This window comes from Nomascus leucogenys, chromosome 9 (genome assembly GCF_006542625.1).
Source record: "Nomascus leucogenys isolate Asia chromosome 9, Asia_NLE_v1, whole genome shotgun sequence".
Classification (NCBI taxonomy): Eukaryota; Metazoa; Chordata; class Mammalia; order Primates; family Hylobatidae; genus Nomascus; species Nomascus leucogenys.
In genome coordinates, this window is record NC_044389.1 from 34384622 (window position 1) to 34401777 (window position 17156).

A 17156-nucleotide genomic window follows, 5' to 3' on the forward strand; every position below is an offset into this window, starting at 1 on the left:
CAGGAGGATTGCCTGAACCCCGAGTTTGAGACCAGGTTGGGCAACATAGTCAGACTCTGTCTCTATATAAAATTAAAAAATTAGCTGGGCATGATGGCACATGCCTGCAGTCCCAGCTACTCAGGAGGCTGAGGCAGGAGGGTGATGATTTTTTTCTTTCTGTTAAATTTCTTTCCTATCTCTTAGTTTGTATGATGGGTTCTTAAACTGTAAATATTTTTGAAAGAATGAGGAAGGTCTAGTGAGTGAATTGTTATAGGGAAACAATTTTCTGCTCATTATAAGACAAGCTAAGCCACATTATTTTGTGCTCTCACATTGTGCAACACTCTAATATTTATGTGGTAAAATGAGAGAAAGCAAACTCTTTAATGTCAGACTAGAAAATATTAGTATTTTTCTTATTTTTATGGTCTAGTAGAGTGCCTGGCACTTAACAAGTGCCCAATAAATGAAGTAAATGTCTTATTATTATTATTATTGTACTTTAAGTTCTGGGATACATGTGCAGAACCTGCAGGTTTGTTACATAGGTATACATGTGCAATGGTGGTTTGCTGCACCCATCAACCCGTCATCTAGATTTTAAGCCCCGCAGTAAATGCCTTTTCACAGAAGGCATTCAAGTAGAGACCAACTGACTGCTTCTTATGATATTAAAAGGAGGATTTTGCACCATTCAGTAGTAGGTTAGAATAGATTATTTTCTGTACCAGGCCTTCAAGTCAGTTAATAGTAGTTTGCCAGTAAAATTTTATAAAGTTCCTATATGATGCCATACTGGAAAATTTTAGAAATCCCACTAAAAATGTATAGTCCTAAAAACTTTGTCCTAAGTAGAGACAAAAGTATGGCAAAACAGGGGCATATTTATTTTATTTTATTTTATTCTTTGTTTGAGTCAGAGTTTTGCTCTTGTTGTCCAGGCTGGAGTGCAGCGGCATGATCTCAGCTCACTGCAACCTCCGTCTCCTGGGCTTGAGTGATTCTCCTGCCTCAGCCTCCTGGGTAGCTGGGATTACAGTGCCCACCACCACACCTGGCAAATTTTGTATTTTTAGTAAGAGACGGTTTCACCATGTTGGCAAGACTGGTCTTGAACTTCTGGCCTCAGGTGATCTCCCCTCCTTGGCCTCCCAAAGTGCTGGGATTACAGGCGTGAGCCACCATGTCCGGCCATATTTTGAAGAAATAGTTTTAATGTTTGTTCAGGTATAAAATATATATAGCAAAATGCATGACTAAGGAGCATGAATCTTTGGGAAACACCTTGAATTTATACATGGTTTTATATATATGTGCATGTGTATGTTTACACACACACACACACACACACACACATATAAAATATGTAACCACCATCAGGTGAAGATACAGAACATCTCCAACACTCCATAAGGGTTCCTTATGCACTTTTTCTGTCAGTACCTTTTCCTTTCATTAAGGTAACCATTGTTCTCTCTTCTGTCCCTATAGATTAGTTTTGCTTATTCTTGAATTCATATAAATCGAAACAATAGTATATAATGCTTTCTGTTTAGCTTTTTAAGCTCAACTTAATATTTATGAGATTTATCAATATGCATCAAAAATTAATTTATCGCTGAGTAGTATTCCATTGTATGGATATACATAATTTATGTATGTTCTCCTGTTAGTGGCCATTCAAATTGTTTCCAGTTTTTGCCTATTACGAATGAAATGAAGCTGCTAGAAATACTCTTTTTTTTTTTTTTTTTTTTGAGTCTCTCTCTGTTGCCCAGACTGGAATGCAGTGGCAGGATCTCGGCTCACTGCAACCTCCACCTTCCAGGTTCAAGCAATTCTCCTGCCTCAGCCTCCCAAGTAGCTGGGATTACAGGCACACGCCCAGCTAATTTTTATATTTTTTGTAGAGATGGGATTTTACCATATTGGCCAGGCTGATGTTGAACTCCTGTCCTTAAGCAATCTGCCTTCCTTGGCCTCCCAAAGTGCTGGGATTACGGCGTGAGCCACTGTACCCAGTCGTATTAATATTGTTATACACGTTAAAAACAGCTTTTAAATATTTTTCTTTCAACTTTTTTTTTTGAGATGGAGTTTTGTTCTTTTTGCCCAGGCTGGAGTGCAATGGTGCGATCTTGGCTCACTGAAACCTCCACCTCCTGGGTTCAAGTGATTCTCCTGCCCCAGCCTCCCTAGTAGCTGAGATTACAGGCATGCACCACGCCCAGCTAATTTTTGTATTATTAGTAGAGATGGGATTTCACCGTGTTGGCCAGGCTGGTCTCAAACTCCTGACCTCAGGTGATCCACCCGCCTCAAACTCCCAAAGTGCTGGGATTACAGGCATGAGCCACCGCACCTGGCCTCTTTTAACTCTTTAAAAGCTTCTATTTCATATTTAAGTTATAGAGAATATACATCTGTATAGTTTGGGAAATAAAAGTTACAGAGAATGTAGAGAGGAGAGCATCATTTTAATAGATATTTGAGCATGTTCTATTTAATAATTAAGTGGATTTAACGCCAACCAACATGTTTTGCAACCTTATACTTCATTAAATATAGCCAATGTGATGTGCCTACTAATGAACTTCAGGCCAGGTGCGGTTGCTCACACCTGTAATCCCAGCACTTTGGGAGGCCGAGGCTGGCGGATCACAAGGTCAGGAGATTGAGACCATCCTGGCTAACAGGTGAAACCCTATCTCTACTAAAAATACAAAAATTAGCCAGGCGTAGTGGCACGCACCTGTAATGCCAGCTACTCCGGAGGCTGAGGCAGGAGAATTGCTTGAACCCGAGAAGCAGAGGTTGTAGATAATGCCATTTTACTCCATCCTGGGCGATAGAGCGAGACTGCTTCTCAAAAAAAAAAAAAAAAAATGAACTTCAAGATTTATTTTATTACATAGTAAATGAAAAATGATGACATTTTATCAAAGTTGATTTTTTTCCCTTTTTTATTGTGGAAAAATATTAACATATATAACATACGATTTACAATTTTAACAATTTTTAAGTGAATTCATTGGCATCAAGTACATTCACATTGTTTTGCAACTGTCACCACTGTTTTCAAAGTTAATTTTTAAAAGCAATATAAATTAGACCTTAAGTAGTTCCCAAGGTATTAAAGATTAAGAAATTATGAAATAATATTGAAATTTTGTTTCTTTGGCCGCTGCAGTTTTTAAAAAATATTTTTCTCTTATGGCAAAAGAAACCTGGGTAAAGGAAGCTTTAATGCAGGTTTTAAGGCCTTTTCTGTCATTACCATGATTTGATGGTACCAAAAGGAGAAACTTATACATTTGAAAACATTTTCATAGCATAAGCCTACTTTTTTTTTTTTTTAACCCACGGGTTAATGAGTATTTTGTGCTATCTTTCAAAAAGTATGAATTTCAAATTTTCACTTAAGTTCCCATTTATATTTTTAATTATGTCCTGCCAAAGTCTTGAATTCTTTGTAGTGCTCACTTCGTTGATTTGCTTTTCTTAGACGGATATTTGTCTATTCTCTGGGAGTATAACTCAGGTCGGAAGTCCTGTTGGAAGTGCAATGAATCTTATTCCTGAAGATGGCCTTCCTCCCATTCTCATCTCCACTGGTGTAAAAGGAGGTATGTGGACTACATATTTAAACAGTGATAGTTCTATCTGCCAAATGTTACCTTCTAATTAAGGTAGAGACAGAATTTGAGTGACATTCACCTTTCTCTTATCCAACAAAACAAACTCCCCCAAAACTATGAAAACAGTTGTTGCTGTTATTATTTTAGAGTAGATGCTTATGCTTTTATATTATGTCATTTTTATTTTTTGAATGGATATAATATTACTTATAATGTAAATGTAGTTTATTAGCAGTTTTAAAACATATTTCAAAGCACATAATATTCTCAAGGATTGCTTGTGGTTTAGGATGAACCCACCCTGATACAGTCATTTATTTAGCTTTTCATTTTGAGGTATAATATACATTCAGAAAGAACGTATGGTAAGTGTGAAGAGCACTGAATTTAAATGGCAATTTTACTGTTAAAAATATTTTTAGGGATCTTGGTAAGAAGTAACATTATTATCTAATCAAAAAAATCCTTAATATGTGAAATTTTATTTTTATAATTTCAACTTTTATTTTAGATTCAAAGGGTACATGTGCAGATCTGTTACATGGATATAGTGCATGATGCTGAGGTTTGGATTATGATTGATCCTGTCACCCAGGTAGTGAGCATAGTACCCAATGGGTAAATTTTTTTTTCTGTTTTTTTTTTTTTTTTTTTTTGAGACAGGGTCTCTTTATCCAGTCAGCCACTGATGGGCACTTAGGTTGATTCTATGTCTTTGTTGTTGTGAATAGTGCTGCAGTGAACATTCAAGTACATGTGTCTTTTTGGTAGAACAATTTATTTTCTTTTGGATATACACCCAGTAATGGGATTCCTGGGCTGAATGGTAGTTCTCCTTTAAGTTCTTTGAGAAATCTCCAAACTGCTTGCCACAGTGGCTGAACTAATTTACATTTCTATCAACAGTGTATACATGTCCCCTTTTCTCCACAGCCTCACCGGCATCTATTGTTTTTTGACTTTTTAATAATAGCCGTTCCGACTGGTGTGAGTTGATATCTCATTGTGGTTTTGATTTGCATTTCTCTGATGATTAGTGTGAAATTTTATTGCTGACATATACGGATCAGAATACAATTACTACATTTTTAGAAGGTGGCTTATTAATTAACTTCTCCTGAACTTTGTCCTAGGCTTTTACCTGGTCTCCTTGCCTTCAGTCTTTCTTTCCTTCATTTTGTCTTCCACACTGTTGCCAGTTATGTTTTTAAACATAGATATTATCTTATATTGCTTTTACTTAGAAATATTTAACAGATTCCCAGTGCCTTTAGTGTAAATTACTTATCTTAGCAGGCAATTTTTTTTTTTTTTTTTTTTGAGATGGAGTCTCGCTCTGTCGCCAGGCTGGAGTGCAGTGGTACAGCCTCGGCTCACCACAACCTGTGCCTCCCGGGTTCAAGCAGTTCTGCCTCAGTCTCCTGAATAGCTGGGACTACAGGCACACGCTACCATGCCCGGCTAATTGCTGTATTTTTAGTACAGACAGGGTTTCACTATGTTGACCAGGCTGGTCTTGAACTCTTGACCTGGTGATTTGCCCACCTCGGCCTCCCAAAGTGCTGGGATTACAGGCGTGAGCTACCGTGCCCGGTCTGACAATGTTTCTTATAACCTTATCTCAGCCTGTCTTTCTAGCCATTTATTATTAACTTTATTTCCAACCATTCCCCAGCACCTTACATGTATACTGCAGATTATTTGCTATTTTTTGAATATTTACTTTTCATTTTTCTGTACTTTTTCTTGTGCTGTGGAATAAAGGGAAAGAATGGACTTCAGAATTGAACAAACCTGACTTTTAATGCCAGTACCATTCCATTCTAGCTGTGTGATCCAGTTGGCAAGTCATTCATCCTCTCTGAATTTGTTTCCTAGTCTGTTTTATTTAAAAAAATTATAAAATTACACCTACTTAAGAGTCATTGTGGGTATTAAGTTAGATATCATACCTGAATAAGTACATACCAAGAAAGTATCTGGCATAAAGTAGGCATGTAATTAATATTTTCCATTTCTTCCTTTCTTCTGCCTAGAATACTCCTCTCTACTGTAGACTTCCTGAAGACCTCAACCTTTTAAAATCCAGCTTAATGGTTAACTCTTCTCTGAATCCTTATCTGGGCTGCTTAGAAAATAGTGTTTTGCTTCATTATCTCTGTTCTAATAGTGGTTCCGATAGACTGTTGGCTACATTAACACTTTTTCTCATTGCAATTTAGATACTGTATTTTCAGATCGTATTCTTTCACTTAGACTGTGAATTTCTTCATCTTATTTTATGCTTGCGTTTATTGCTCCTTGCATGGTGCTAGGCCCGTAGTAGGCTCTCAGCAAATGCTGTCTGTATTGTACTCTCAAATGCAGCTATGTCCCAGATAGTTCAGCAGTGAACTTTCACATACAGTTAAGCATTCTTTTGATTGCATAATGCTTTTGCTCCTTTACCAGGACCCTGTAAAAATATCTATTGTTAGTAAAATTGCTGCTTAGGGTTCAGATTTTTATTTTAATAAATCTTAGATTAACAAGGAACTAAATTGGCCTACTCTGTTGTTAAAAAGAGTCAGATTGTTGGATTCCATTTTCATAAAAAATTATGTCCATTAAATCTAATTGTCAAAACTTCTCCTACCAAGAAAGAACAGTAAATTATCTATATTACTTAATTAAACTATATTACAGTCTCTTCATCAAAATGTTGCAATTTTTTATTCCAGTGGGATGACTTTACTTAAAAAATTTTAAACTCAGAATTTCTCTTTCCAATAAATATTTGTAATAATGGGGTAGATATTTCCCATTGTAGCCAAAAAATCCATTTTAAAATTTCCATTAGAAAATAGGAAATGATGTTACTTTGTTCTACCTGACTGTCTCTCAAAGATGCATTTTATATAAGACCAACCAAAGCAACATTCAACTTTTAGGTTTTCAGTTCCTTTCCCATATCTCTAGATTCTGCAGTGATTATTACCCATGATTTGACTTCAAGCTGAAAGGACCACTGTCATTCAAAATGAGATGCTGAAGCACATACTGTGCTTCCAGAGATTAAATGGGAAGAATTACATTCAGTATTAACTTGTTCATGTTCAGAATCTTATGTGTGATTTACTGGTGATTTTAGTGACATATGTACTAAACTCTTGAATTATACTTAAAGGAATTGTTTTATGAAGCCAATCATGTACGATACTTTTATTTTCTGGGTTCATTTTTTAAAGTTTTAAGTTTTTAATTGTCAAAAATGCCAAACGGTACAAAAGGTCATAGAGTAAAAGGTAGGGCTCTCTTCTACCCCAACTATTTGACATCCTTTCCAGAGGTAACTAGTATATTATCACTTTCTTGTATATCATGAGTTATTTTAAATGCTGGTCTTGAACATTTATTATGTGAAATTCTTGTTACAATAGTTGGAAAATTTTTATTAAATAGAAAGATAGTCTTTAGATTGTGGCACAAACCACTGTGGGGAGAGGTCTATATAGAGGATAACCACATCCTTTAAAGTGGACTGGGTCACTTTTGAGAGTAAAAGGGGGCACTATTAATATGATACTGAGCCAGCAGATACAAACCATGCTCTATATGCACCTATTGATAAATCAAATGCATGTCTCTTTTCTGTGAATAATTAGTTCATTTCTCCATCTGATCTCTTTCTTGATTTGTCCCTTTAACCAATCTATTACATTGTTTTCTCCCCTTTCAGACTATGCTGTGGAAGAGAAACCATCACAGATTTCAGTAATGCAGCAGTTGGAGGATGGTGGCCCTGACCCACTTGTATTTGTTTTAAATGCAAATTTGTTGTCAATGGTTAAAATTGTAAATTGTAAGTTATAAATTTTTAAAAATTAAAATCAGATGGTTTACTGACTCATAGATAGTACGTAAAACTTTCAGATTTATTACACACAAGTATTTTTATATAGAACCACATCTTTTTTTTTTTTTTTTTTTTTTTTTTTTTTTTTTTGAGACAGAATCTCGCTGTGTCGCCCAGGCTGGAGTGCAGTGGTGCGATCTCGGCTCACTGCAAGCTCTGCCTCCCGGGTTCACGCCATTCTGCTGCCTCAGCCTCCTGAGCAGCTGGGACAACAGGCGCCTGCCACCACGCCCGGCTAATTTTTTGTATTTTTTTTTTTTTAGTAGAGACGGGGTTTCACCGTGTTAGCCAGGATGGTCTTGATCTCCTGACCTTGTGATCCGCCTGCCTCAGCCTCCCTAAGTGCTGGGATTACAGGCGTGAGCCACCGCGCCCGGCCTAGCCGCATCTTACTGAACACTGAGTTCTGAAAAAGTTGGTTTGTATAAAATAATGTATCCCAGAGGACAGCTGTGGAACTAACCGAAACTCTTACATTTAGTTACATGGGTGAGGTAGGTGATTTCTCCATGGACGAAAGCCAAACAAATCTTGAACTTATCTGAGTTAAGTTCTTCTTGAGATGAGTATGTTAAATCACAACTTACCACCAGAATAACTGGTGATAGATAAATTATACAGGCTACTCAAATAATTTACATGCTGTGTTTTAATCCCAGAAACCTCAATTATGGTGCAAAACTTTATTTAGGAAAAGTGTTAACTAACACACGGTAAAGCTTCAATACATCATAAATTGAGATTCAGAAGAAACTTCTCAATTGTTGGTGCTAGCATCGTGGGCATCAGGATGAGAAAGACGACAGCATTTCAGAATTTTTTGAGACAGAGTCTCCCTCTGTCACCCAGGCTGGACTGCAGTGGCATGATCTCTGTTCACTGCAGCCTCTGCCTCCTGAGCTCAAGCAGTCCTCCCATGTAGCTGAGACTACAGTTGCGCACCACCATACCTGGCTAATTTTTTTTGTATTTTTTTGTAGAGACAGGAGTCTCACCATGTTACCCGGGTTGTTCTTGAACTCCTGAACTCAAGTGATCTGCCTGCCTTGGTCTCCCAAAGTGCTGGGATTACAGATGTGAGCCACCGCGCCAGCTAGTAATTTTGAGAATTATTTAGAGAATGCATTTATTCTGAATGAGTGTTAATAGGCAATTTTAAAGGAAGGAACCTGTGGGGAACCATCCTGCAGTTCTCCATGTGTGCTTAAGTTGATTTTGGAAACCAGAAACATATACTACTTCCTTAGAAGTTCTACATTGATGAAATGTGGGTTTCTGGCTTATTTGCTAATCATACTCTTGTATATTTGGCCAGTTATTAATGCTTGCTACCTTTCCTTCTAGGATCAGATTTAAAATTAATTTGCTTGAAATTTCAATTTGCCATATCTAGTTTATAAATTATGCTTAGAAATTAGCTAACCTAAGACCAGGCACCATGGTGCACACCTGTAGTCCCAGTGCTTTGGGAGGCCAAGGCAGATGAATCACTTGAGCCCAGGAGTTCGAGACTAGCCTGGGCAACATGGTGAAACCTCATCCCTACAAAAAAAAAAAAAAAAATTTGGGCATGGTGACATGCTCTTGTAGTCCCAGCTACTCTCGAGGCTGAGGTGGGAGGAGTCCTTGAGCCCAGGAGACGGAGGTTGCAGTGAGCCGAGATCATGCCACTGCACTCCAGCCTGAATGACAGAGTGAGACGTGTTTCAAAAAAAAAAAAAAAAAATTTTAGCTAACCTAGATTCTTGAAGTATATACCATCATTAGGAATGTCCTATTTAGGTACATAAAGCAGGGATTCCCAAAGTAAAATAAAGATGTCTTTGTTTTTTTGATTAACATTTGTTTTGATTTACATGGTGGTATTCATAATTTTATTTGTATCCTTTTTCAGTTCCTTTGGGGATCCCATTGTGTTGGGGTATGGAGAGTAAAAATGTCAAGGATTAAACATTGTTTTTGACCACATACGGTTTCTGCTGTTCATACTCTCCGTATAGTCTTAAAGTGAAGGAGTGGAACTAAGTAGTTCAGAAAAGCCATCCTTTTCACTAATTTTTACAACATGAAGCCAAGTAAAGTCATGTTGCTGATTATCTAGAATTTTTTCCTGGAAAGCACTATAGTTAAAATACCTAGAATCTCTTGATCATATATTAAATTTAATAAATATACATAAAAATATATTTCTTTAGGTCACAACCTGAAGACAAAGCTGTATTATTGGCTTTTATTGTAATTACTTCTAGCCTTACATAGGTAATTACTTCCTTTGATGATGTGATTTTTTAAAATATAAAGGTGGAAGACTATGTTCTTCAATCACATTTGGCTATGTTTGGCTTACAATACATAATTTGGTTTTATTTTAGTATTAATAGAATGTTGCTTCTTTTAATAGGAGTTAAAAGTTTTAAGTGCATTTTATTATTATTTCTTTTACTTCCATTTCAATCATTTTTCTAAGTGTTCAGAAAAGAGCCAGAGGCATTGGCATGTTTTATTTTCTACAATAGGTTTTTGGCTCAATGCAGTGACAGTTCACAGTTGAATTATACAGACTCAGTGTGATCTATTTTAATCTTTGCTGTATTGTAACATAGATTTCTGTGCATCTTTTTTTAAGAGTAAGGATTGATAGGAATGTCTTTATTTTTGTGTTTTTATTCCATCTGTAGATGTGAACAGGAAGTGCTGGTGTTTCACAACCAAGGGAATGCATGCAGTGGGTCAGTCTGAAATAGTCATTCTTCTACAGTGTTTACCAGATGAAAAGTGTTTGCCAAAGGATATCTTTAATCACTTTGTGCAGCTTTATCGGGATGCTCTGGCAGGTAGGAATGCTTTATGGCTTAGTCTGCTCCCTTTGTAGATGACAAAAAAATTTTGAATTCGAATACAAAATAATAGTCTTAACTTTGGACTTAAGCATGGCAGGGGACTTTGATATTAGTGGCAAGCTAGAGCTTTCCATGGTTTGAGGAAATTATAAATTTTAGTATTGTACCTGGCATAGTTTTTATTTTACAGAGGCTGGAATCAAAGCTGTAAGAGAATCTGGTGACCTAAATGTAAGAATATTTTCTTTTTGGTGGCCTAGGGGTCAGGATATTGGTACCTGGTAGAAGGAAGCATATTTGTAACTTACTTCTTGTTTCTTTTGTTAACAATATTTATTTAATCATAGTGTAAATGTGAATGAATATTCAAATTTCAGAAACAATGAGCATAGATGACTTTATGGCTTCAAAATAAATTGTAAATATTAACTGTAACAATTTAAAAGTAAAGGCATAGAGGTTAGAAGTTGGGAAAGACTAAGGATATTAACATAAAAAGAAACTAAGAGAAAAGAAACACATTATTTATTTGACGTTACAGTTATTTATTATGACATTGTGTTATTTGACATTACAAAGTCAGCCTCCCTTTGATTTGACAAATGAGGTAAAAAAAATGGTGTAATTGAACTATTCTCATTTATTGTAACACGAAGTCAATATATAATATCTGTACTTGATAAGCAGGGTTTATCTTGAGGGTGACCAGGGTATTAAAACTATTTTCATGTATTATTTGATAATATTTCATACATATATTAAAACCATAAATTATTCAGACTTAATGCAATAATTTTCATTGTGGGATTCTGTGCCAAAGACGGTATCCAGAATATAAAATGCGCGTCTGTGAATGAAAGTGTTTATTGCAGCATTACCTAAATTTAACACAAAAATTCAGAAGCAACCTAAATGCCTTAGCTATAGGTGAAAAGTTTAACTGTGTTATACTTATTAGATGTGAGCATCTTTTTGAGAACTTTTTTTGACCATTAAAACAATATTTATGAAAAGAATGTAGTAACATGGAAAATGCTCTTTAAATAATTACAGAAGCAGGATATATAATTGTATTTTTAATGTGATGTAGATTATGCGTAAAAGATTGTGTCTTTATGTCTTCATTAGTCTACAATAAATTAGGTGTAGCATTACATAAGGGCAAGGTGATACATTGAAAACTGACCACATGATACCTGTGAAGTAACTTTTAGTGTTTACCCTGCCTGTTCCAAAATGTATAGAGTTAAATCTGAAATCACCCAGGTCCTCTAGGCCACATAATACCCTGGAGCTGAATTTAGTCCTGGAAATAACTGGGGACTTTCACTTTTCTCCTCAATCTGAATGTATTCACTTTTAAAAACTAGAAAAATGGCATTGGAGGTTCCAGTAATTGTAGATTCATGTGGGTTTTGAGAGGGTGTCAGAGACTAGGGTATGGGAGGTTCATGAATGTCTTATTTAGGAGCCCATGCTTTATTCTGTAGGCAATGAAGAACCATTGAAAGAATTTGAGATGATAAGTGACATAATCAGATTTGCATTTTAGAAAGATGACTCTGGAAGCAGGGTGAAAAATGGATCAAAGTCTGTGAGTCTGGTGGCAGTTAAGAAGCAATTTCAGGATAAGCAAATGTATATTCATACACTAGAATACTGCTCAACAGTAAAAATGAACTAACTGCTGATGTACACAACAACGTGCATGAATCTCACAGACATTATGCTGAGCAAAAGCCAGGCACAAAAAAGTACATATTGGATGATTCCATTTATATGATTTTCTAAAACAGGCAAAATTAATCTGTGGTGATAGAAATTAGGTCAGTGTTTGCCTAAAGTGAGGTGGGGGTGCAGGTGCTAGAACTGACTACAGAGAGTCCCAGAAAACTTTCCGAGATGAGAGCTCTATATCTGGATTAGGCTAGTGGTTACATGGGTGCTTGCCAAAACTCATTAAAATGTACACTTAAAATCTATTGCTTTTATAATATATAGATTATACCTCAGTAAAATTTATATTTTAAAAAGATATTGCAGGAATCCAGCAAGAAATTAAGAAATTATCAGGATTTAAATTAAATAATTGCAGTGGAAATAAAGAGTTTTGGAGAAATATGAAAGATGTGGTGCTTCAGTTCAGTAGGATTTGGTAACTAACTGGATATGGGGGGTTAGAGGGGACAAGTCAAGGTTGGTCTCAGATTCCTCGCTTGAGCACCTAAGTGTATGTTGGTCTTATTCATCAAGATGGTGAATAGAAGAACAGATTTGGCAGAGGAAAGGGAATTCTTTTTCAGTGTGCTGAATTTGAAATAATGACATCAGGTGAAACATGAAAATGGCAGATGAATATATGGGTATGGATCCCAGAAGATAGATCTGAGTTAAAATACAGATTTGGGAGACACAGCTTCCATGTGATAGTTGAGAGTATGGTTGTAAATGGGATAGGCTCGTGTGAAGAGACTACGGCTGTAGATGGAATCCTGAGAGACAGACATCCTCTCAAGGAGAGGATGTGAATTATTGCATGAATTATTAAAACATGTTTAGCATAAATGGTTATTTTTTAAAAAGGATACTTATATATCAGTTGAGTCCATTTTGAACTATTAAATTGCAAAAATTTTGAAACAACAAAAATACTTGGAACTGATTACAAGATACCAATGATAGTCTAAGGTCAGACTATAATACATCTAAGCCAACTAAAAGTATTTTCTGTAATGTAGGATAGGGACATGAACATATATATGTATATCTAAGGAAATAACATTTCAGAAGCATAAATGAGATGAAAGAGTTTTTCCTTGAATAGGAATCATTTCACAGCTCATCAAATATTGGGACTAGAAGGCATTTTAGATAATTTAATACAAACTCTTCATTTTTTAGATAAGGAAAATCAGACCTAGAAGTGTTAATGGCTCACCTAAATCACAGACCAAGTTGGTGGCAGAATTGGGACTATAGCTCCCAGATCAGTATTCTTTACATTATGTCAGTTGCCTCTGTGTATCCATTAATAATATATCAGTTCTTAAAAACACAGATATATTATCTATATACTATACATATTTATTAAGAATCCTATTTTTAGATAATCAGGGTAATAGCTTGATATATTTCACTACAAATTTTTTAAAAAGTAAAAGCATATTTTGAGTGTTCTAAAACAGGGGTCCCCAACCCACAGGCCGTGGACTGGTATTGGTCCGTGGCCTGTTAGGAACCAGGCCACACAGCAGAGGTGAGGGGCAGGCAAGCAAGTAAAGCTTCATCTGTATTTACAGCTGCTCCCCATCGCTCACGTTACCGCCTGAGCTCTGCCTCCTGTCAAATCAGCAGCGGTATTAGATTCTCATAGAAGCGCGAACCCTGTTGTGGACTACACATGTGAGGGGTCTAGGTTGTGTGCTCCTTATGAGAATCTAATGCCTGATAATCTGTCACTGTCTCCCATCACCCCCAGATGGGACAGTCTAGTTGCAGGAAAACAAGCTCAGGGATCCCACTGATTCTACATTATGATGAGTTGTATAATTATTTCATGATATATTACAATGTAATAATAGAAATAAGGTGCACAATAAATTTAATGCGCTTGAGTCATCCTGAAACCATCTCCCCTTCCCCACAGTCTGTGGAAAAATTGTCTTCCACAAAACCCATCCCTGGTGCCAAAAAGGTTGGAAGCTACTGTTCTAAAATGATAGCAGGCTGGGCACAGTGGCTCACGCATGTAATCCCAGCACTTTGGGAGGCCAAGCCAGGTGGATCACCTTAGGTCAGGAGTTCAAGACCAGCCTGGCCAACATGGTGAAACCCCATCTCTACTAAAAATACAAAAAATTAGCCGGGCATGGTGGTAGGCACCTGTCATCCTAGCTACTTGGGAGGCTGAGGCAGGAGAATTGCTTGAACCCTGGAGGCGGAGGTTGCAGTGAGCCAAGATCACGCCATTGCACTCCAGCCTGGGCAACAAGAATGGGACTCCATCTCAAAAAAAAAAAAAAAAAATTATCGCAATTTATTATTTTTCTCTTTTGTGTAGCACATTGAGTGAAATTGACAAATTGTATCTTAAATTTCTCCTGAGTGTGAAACCTTGAATACTGTATCACTAGCTTAGGGTTATTCTGCCCTAAATCACAGAAAAGCCTTAGGAGCTATTGAATGAACTTTTTTATAATTTCCTGTGAATTTTAAAATCTAAACTACAGGTATTTAATAACCATATGTGTGTTGTATATCTATATATGTGTGTGTATCTATGTTTCACATATATATACACACACACTTTTTTGTCATACACAGTTTTTGCATTCTGCAGTGGAGGGAAACATTATAATTTGTGAGAAATTATGTTCTGAGAGTTTCAGAATGCCTTCCAGTTATGACAGTGCCATCAGAGGTTCTAGATTATATATTGTTTCTCCCCATCTCCTATTCATTCCTCCATATTTTGTACCTGTTTTTTGCAAACAATCTATTCAGAACATAGACTTGAATGAAATTGGACTTGTTCTACCAGATTGTTATTTCTGGAGTTAATCTCTGGTTGTTTCCCTATCTTACTCAAAAGCTACTTTGGCTTCGTATTGCCTTTAGAATAAACTGTGCTCCAACATTCAGTATTCTGCATGATCTGTTCCTATATTTTTAGTCTCATTTCCTCCTAGTCATCTCTCCATACTTCCATTGTAGCCAAACGAAACATTTCTTGGTTCATTTTATGTATATTCTGATGATTTTCTATTCTGATGATTTTCCATTTCATTACCCATGGTTATGCTATTCCCAACTGTGCTATTTCCCAACACCCCAACTGTCTCAATCCTATCAGTTGTCCTAAATCTTAAAGACCACTTTCTCCATGAATTCTTTCTTGATGATCCTCCCAGACAGAAGTAATCTCTTCTGAACTCCCTTAATCTTTTATTTTTAATTTAATTAATTAATTTATTTTGAGGCAGAGTCTTGCTCTGTCGCCCAGGCCAGAGTGCAGTGTTGCGGTCTTGGCACCTTGCAACCTCCACCTCCCGGGTTCAAGTGATTCTCCTACCTCAGCCTCCCAAGTAGCTCCCAAGTAGCTGGGACTACAGGTGCCTGCCACCACACTTGGCTAATTTTTGTGTTTTTAGTAGAGATGAGGTTTCACCATGTTAGCCAGGCTGGTCTTGAACTCCCAACCTCAGGTGATCCACCCACCTGGGCCTCCCAAAGTGCTGGGATTACAGGCGTGAGCCACCATGCCCAGTCTAACCTTTTATTGTTAAGAAAGTGTTTGGTATTGTTATGGTTTCAATGTTTGTCCACTCTAAAACTCAGTTGAACTTTAATTGCCATTATAACAATGTCAGGAGGTGGGACCTTTAAGAGGCAATTAGGCCATGAGGGCTTCACCCTCATGGATGGGATTAGTGCTGTTATAAAAGGAGGGGGTTCATTCCCCTCTTGCTCTCTCTTTGGGAAGCTGAGGCAGGAGGATTGCTTGAGGCCAGGACTTTGAGACTAACCTGCTCAACATAATGAGACCCTATCTGTACCAAAAAAAAAAAAAAAAAATTAACTAGGCCTAATGCACATCCCTGTAATCCCAGCTACTTGGGAGGCTGAGGTGGGAGGAGTCCTTGAGCCCAGGAATTTTTGAGGCTGTAGTGAGCTATGATTGTGCCACTGCATTACAGCTTGAGTGACACAGTGAGACCCTATCTTTAAAAATAATAATAATATTAAGTCACGGTTCATGTTTTATTTTTCAAATTGTGAACCTTTTGGTAAATTTATTAGAATTATGGTATTGTAGCTTTGCAAAGTAATTTTTCAACTGATGAGAAAGTTATATGGAACTATTTATGAAGAAGTGATTTAAGACAAATCCCTAACATTTTTTGAACACTTAATATATGCTAAGCAGTGTATTCATTGCCTTATGTACACTATTTTATTTCTTCTTAAGTACAACTCAGATTCATACTGTTACTGTTTCTATTTACACAAGAGGAAAATGAAAGGCACCAAAGGCCTAAGTAACTTAAGATCACACAGTTAGGTGATAAGTGGCTGAACCCAGGTTTAAACTCACCTATGCCGTCTGTAAATCTCATGTTTCGAACCATAAGAAGTACTATAGTGTCTCTTGAGCTGTTTGTTTAAGAGATAGGGGCCTTGCTCTCTGTCACCCAGGCTGGGTAGCAGTGGTGCCATCATAGCACACTCACTGCAGCCTTGATCTCCTTGGGCCCAAGTGATCCTTCTTCCTCAACCTCCCAAGGGGCTGGGATTACAGGCATGAGTCACCTGACCTGGTTCCTCTTGAGCTTTCATGATCAATGTCAGAGATACACTAAACTGAGGACTAAACTGAGGACACGACACTAAACTGAGGACAAACATGCATAACTGCAGTTTGCTGCATTACAAAGAACTCCAAGAAACTTTCTAAATTCTTTTGATGGCTTGAGTTTTAGTCATATTAGCACTTAGAAATATTAGTATTTATTATTATTACAGGCCGGGCGTGGTGGCTCATGCCTGTAATCCCAACGCTTTGGGGAGCTGAGGCAGGCAGGCAGATCACTTGAGGTCGTGAGTTTGAGACCAGCCTGGCCAACAATGGCTAAACCCTTTCTCTGCTAAAAATACAAAAATTAGCCAGGCATGGTGGTGAGCGCCTGTAGTCCCAACTACTTGGGAAGCTCAGGCGGGAGAATCACTTGAACCCGGGAGGCGGAGGTTTCAGTGAGCTGGGATCACGCCACTGCACTCCAGCCTGGTAACAGCGAGACT

The 17156-nt window shown here is 37.2% G+C and overlaps 1 protein-coding gene across 2 annotated transcripts in view; it reads left to right on the plus strand.

Annotated features, from left to right (window-relative positions):
- ZFYVE9 (zinc finger FYVE-type containing 9) overlaps positions 1-17156 on the plus strand; it is a 202904-nt gene that overhangs the window by 125383 nt on the left and 60365 nt on the right. For both annotated transcript variants that reach the window (XM_003264425.4, XM_030818798.1), the window contains 3 exons: positions 3491-3611; positions 7342-7464; positions 10197-10352. In XM_003264425.4, coding sequence (XP_003264473.4) covers positions 3491-3611; positions 7342-7464; positions 10197-10352 — 400 coding nt within the window. The remainder of the gene's footprint in view (positions 1-3490; positions 3612-7341; positions 7465-10196; positions 10353-17156) is intronic.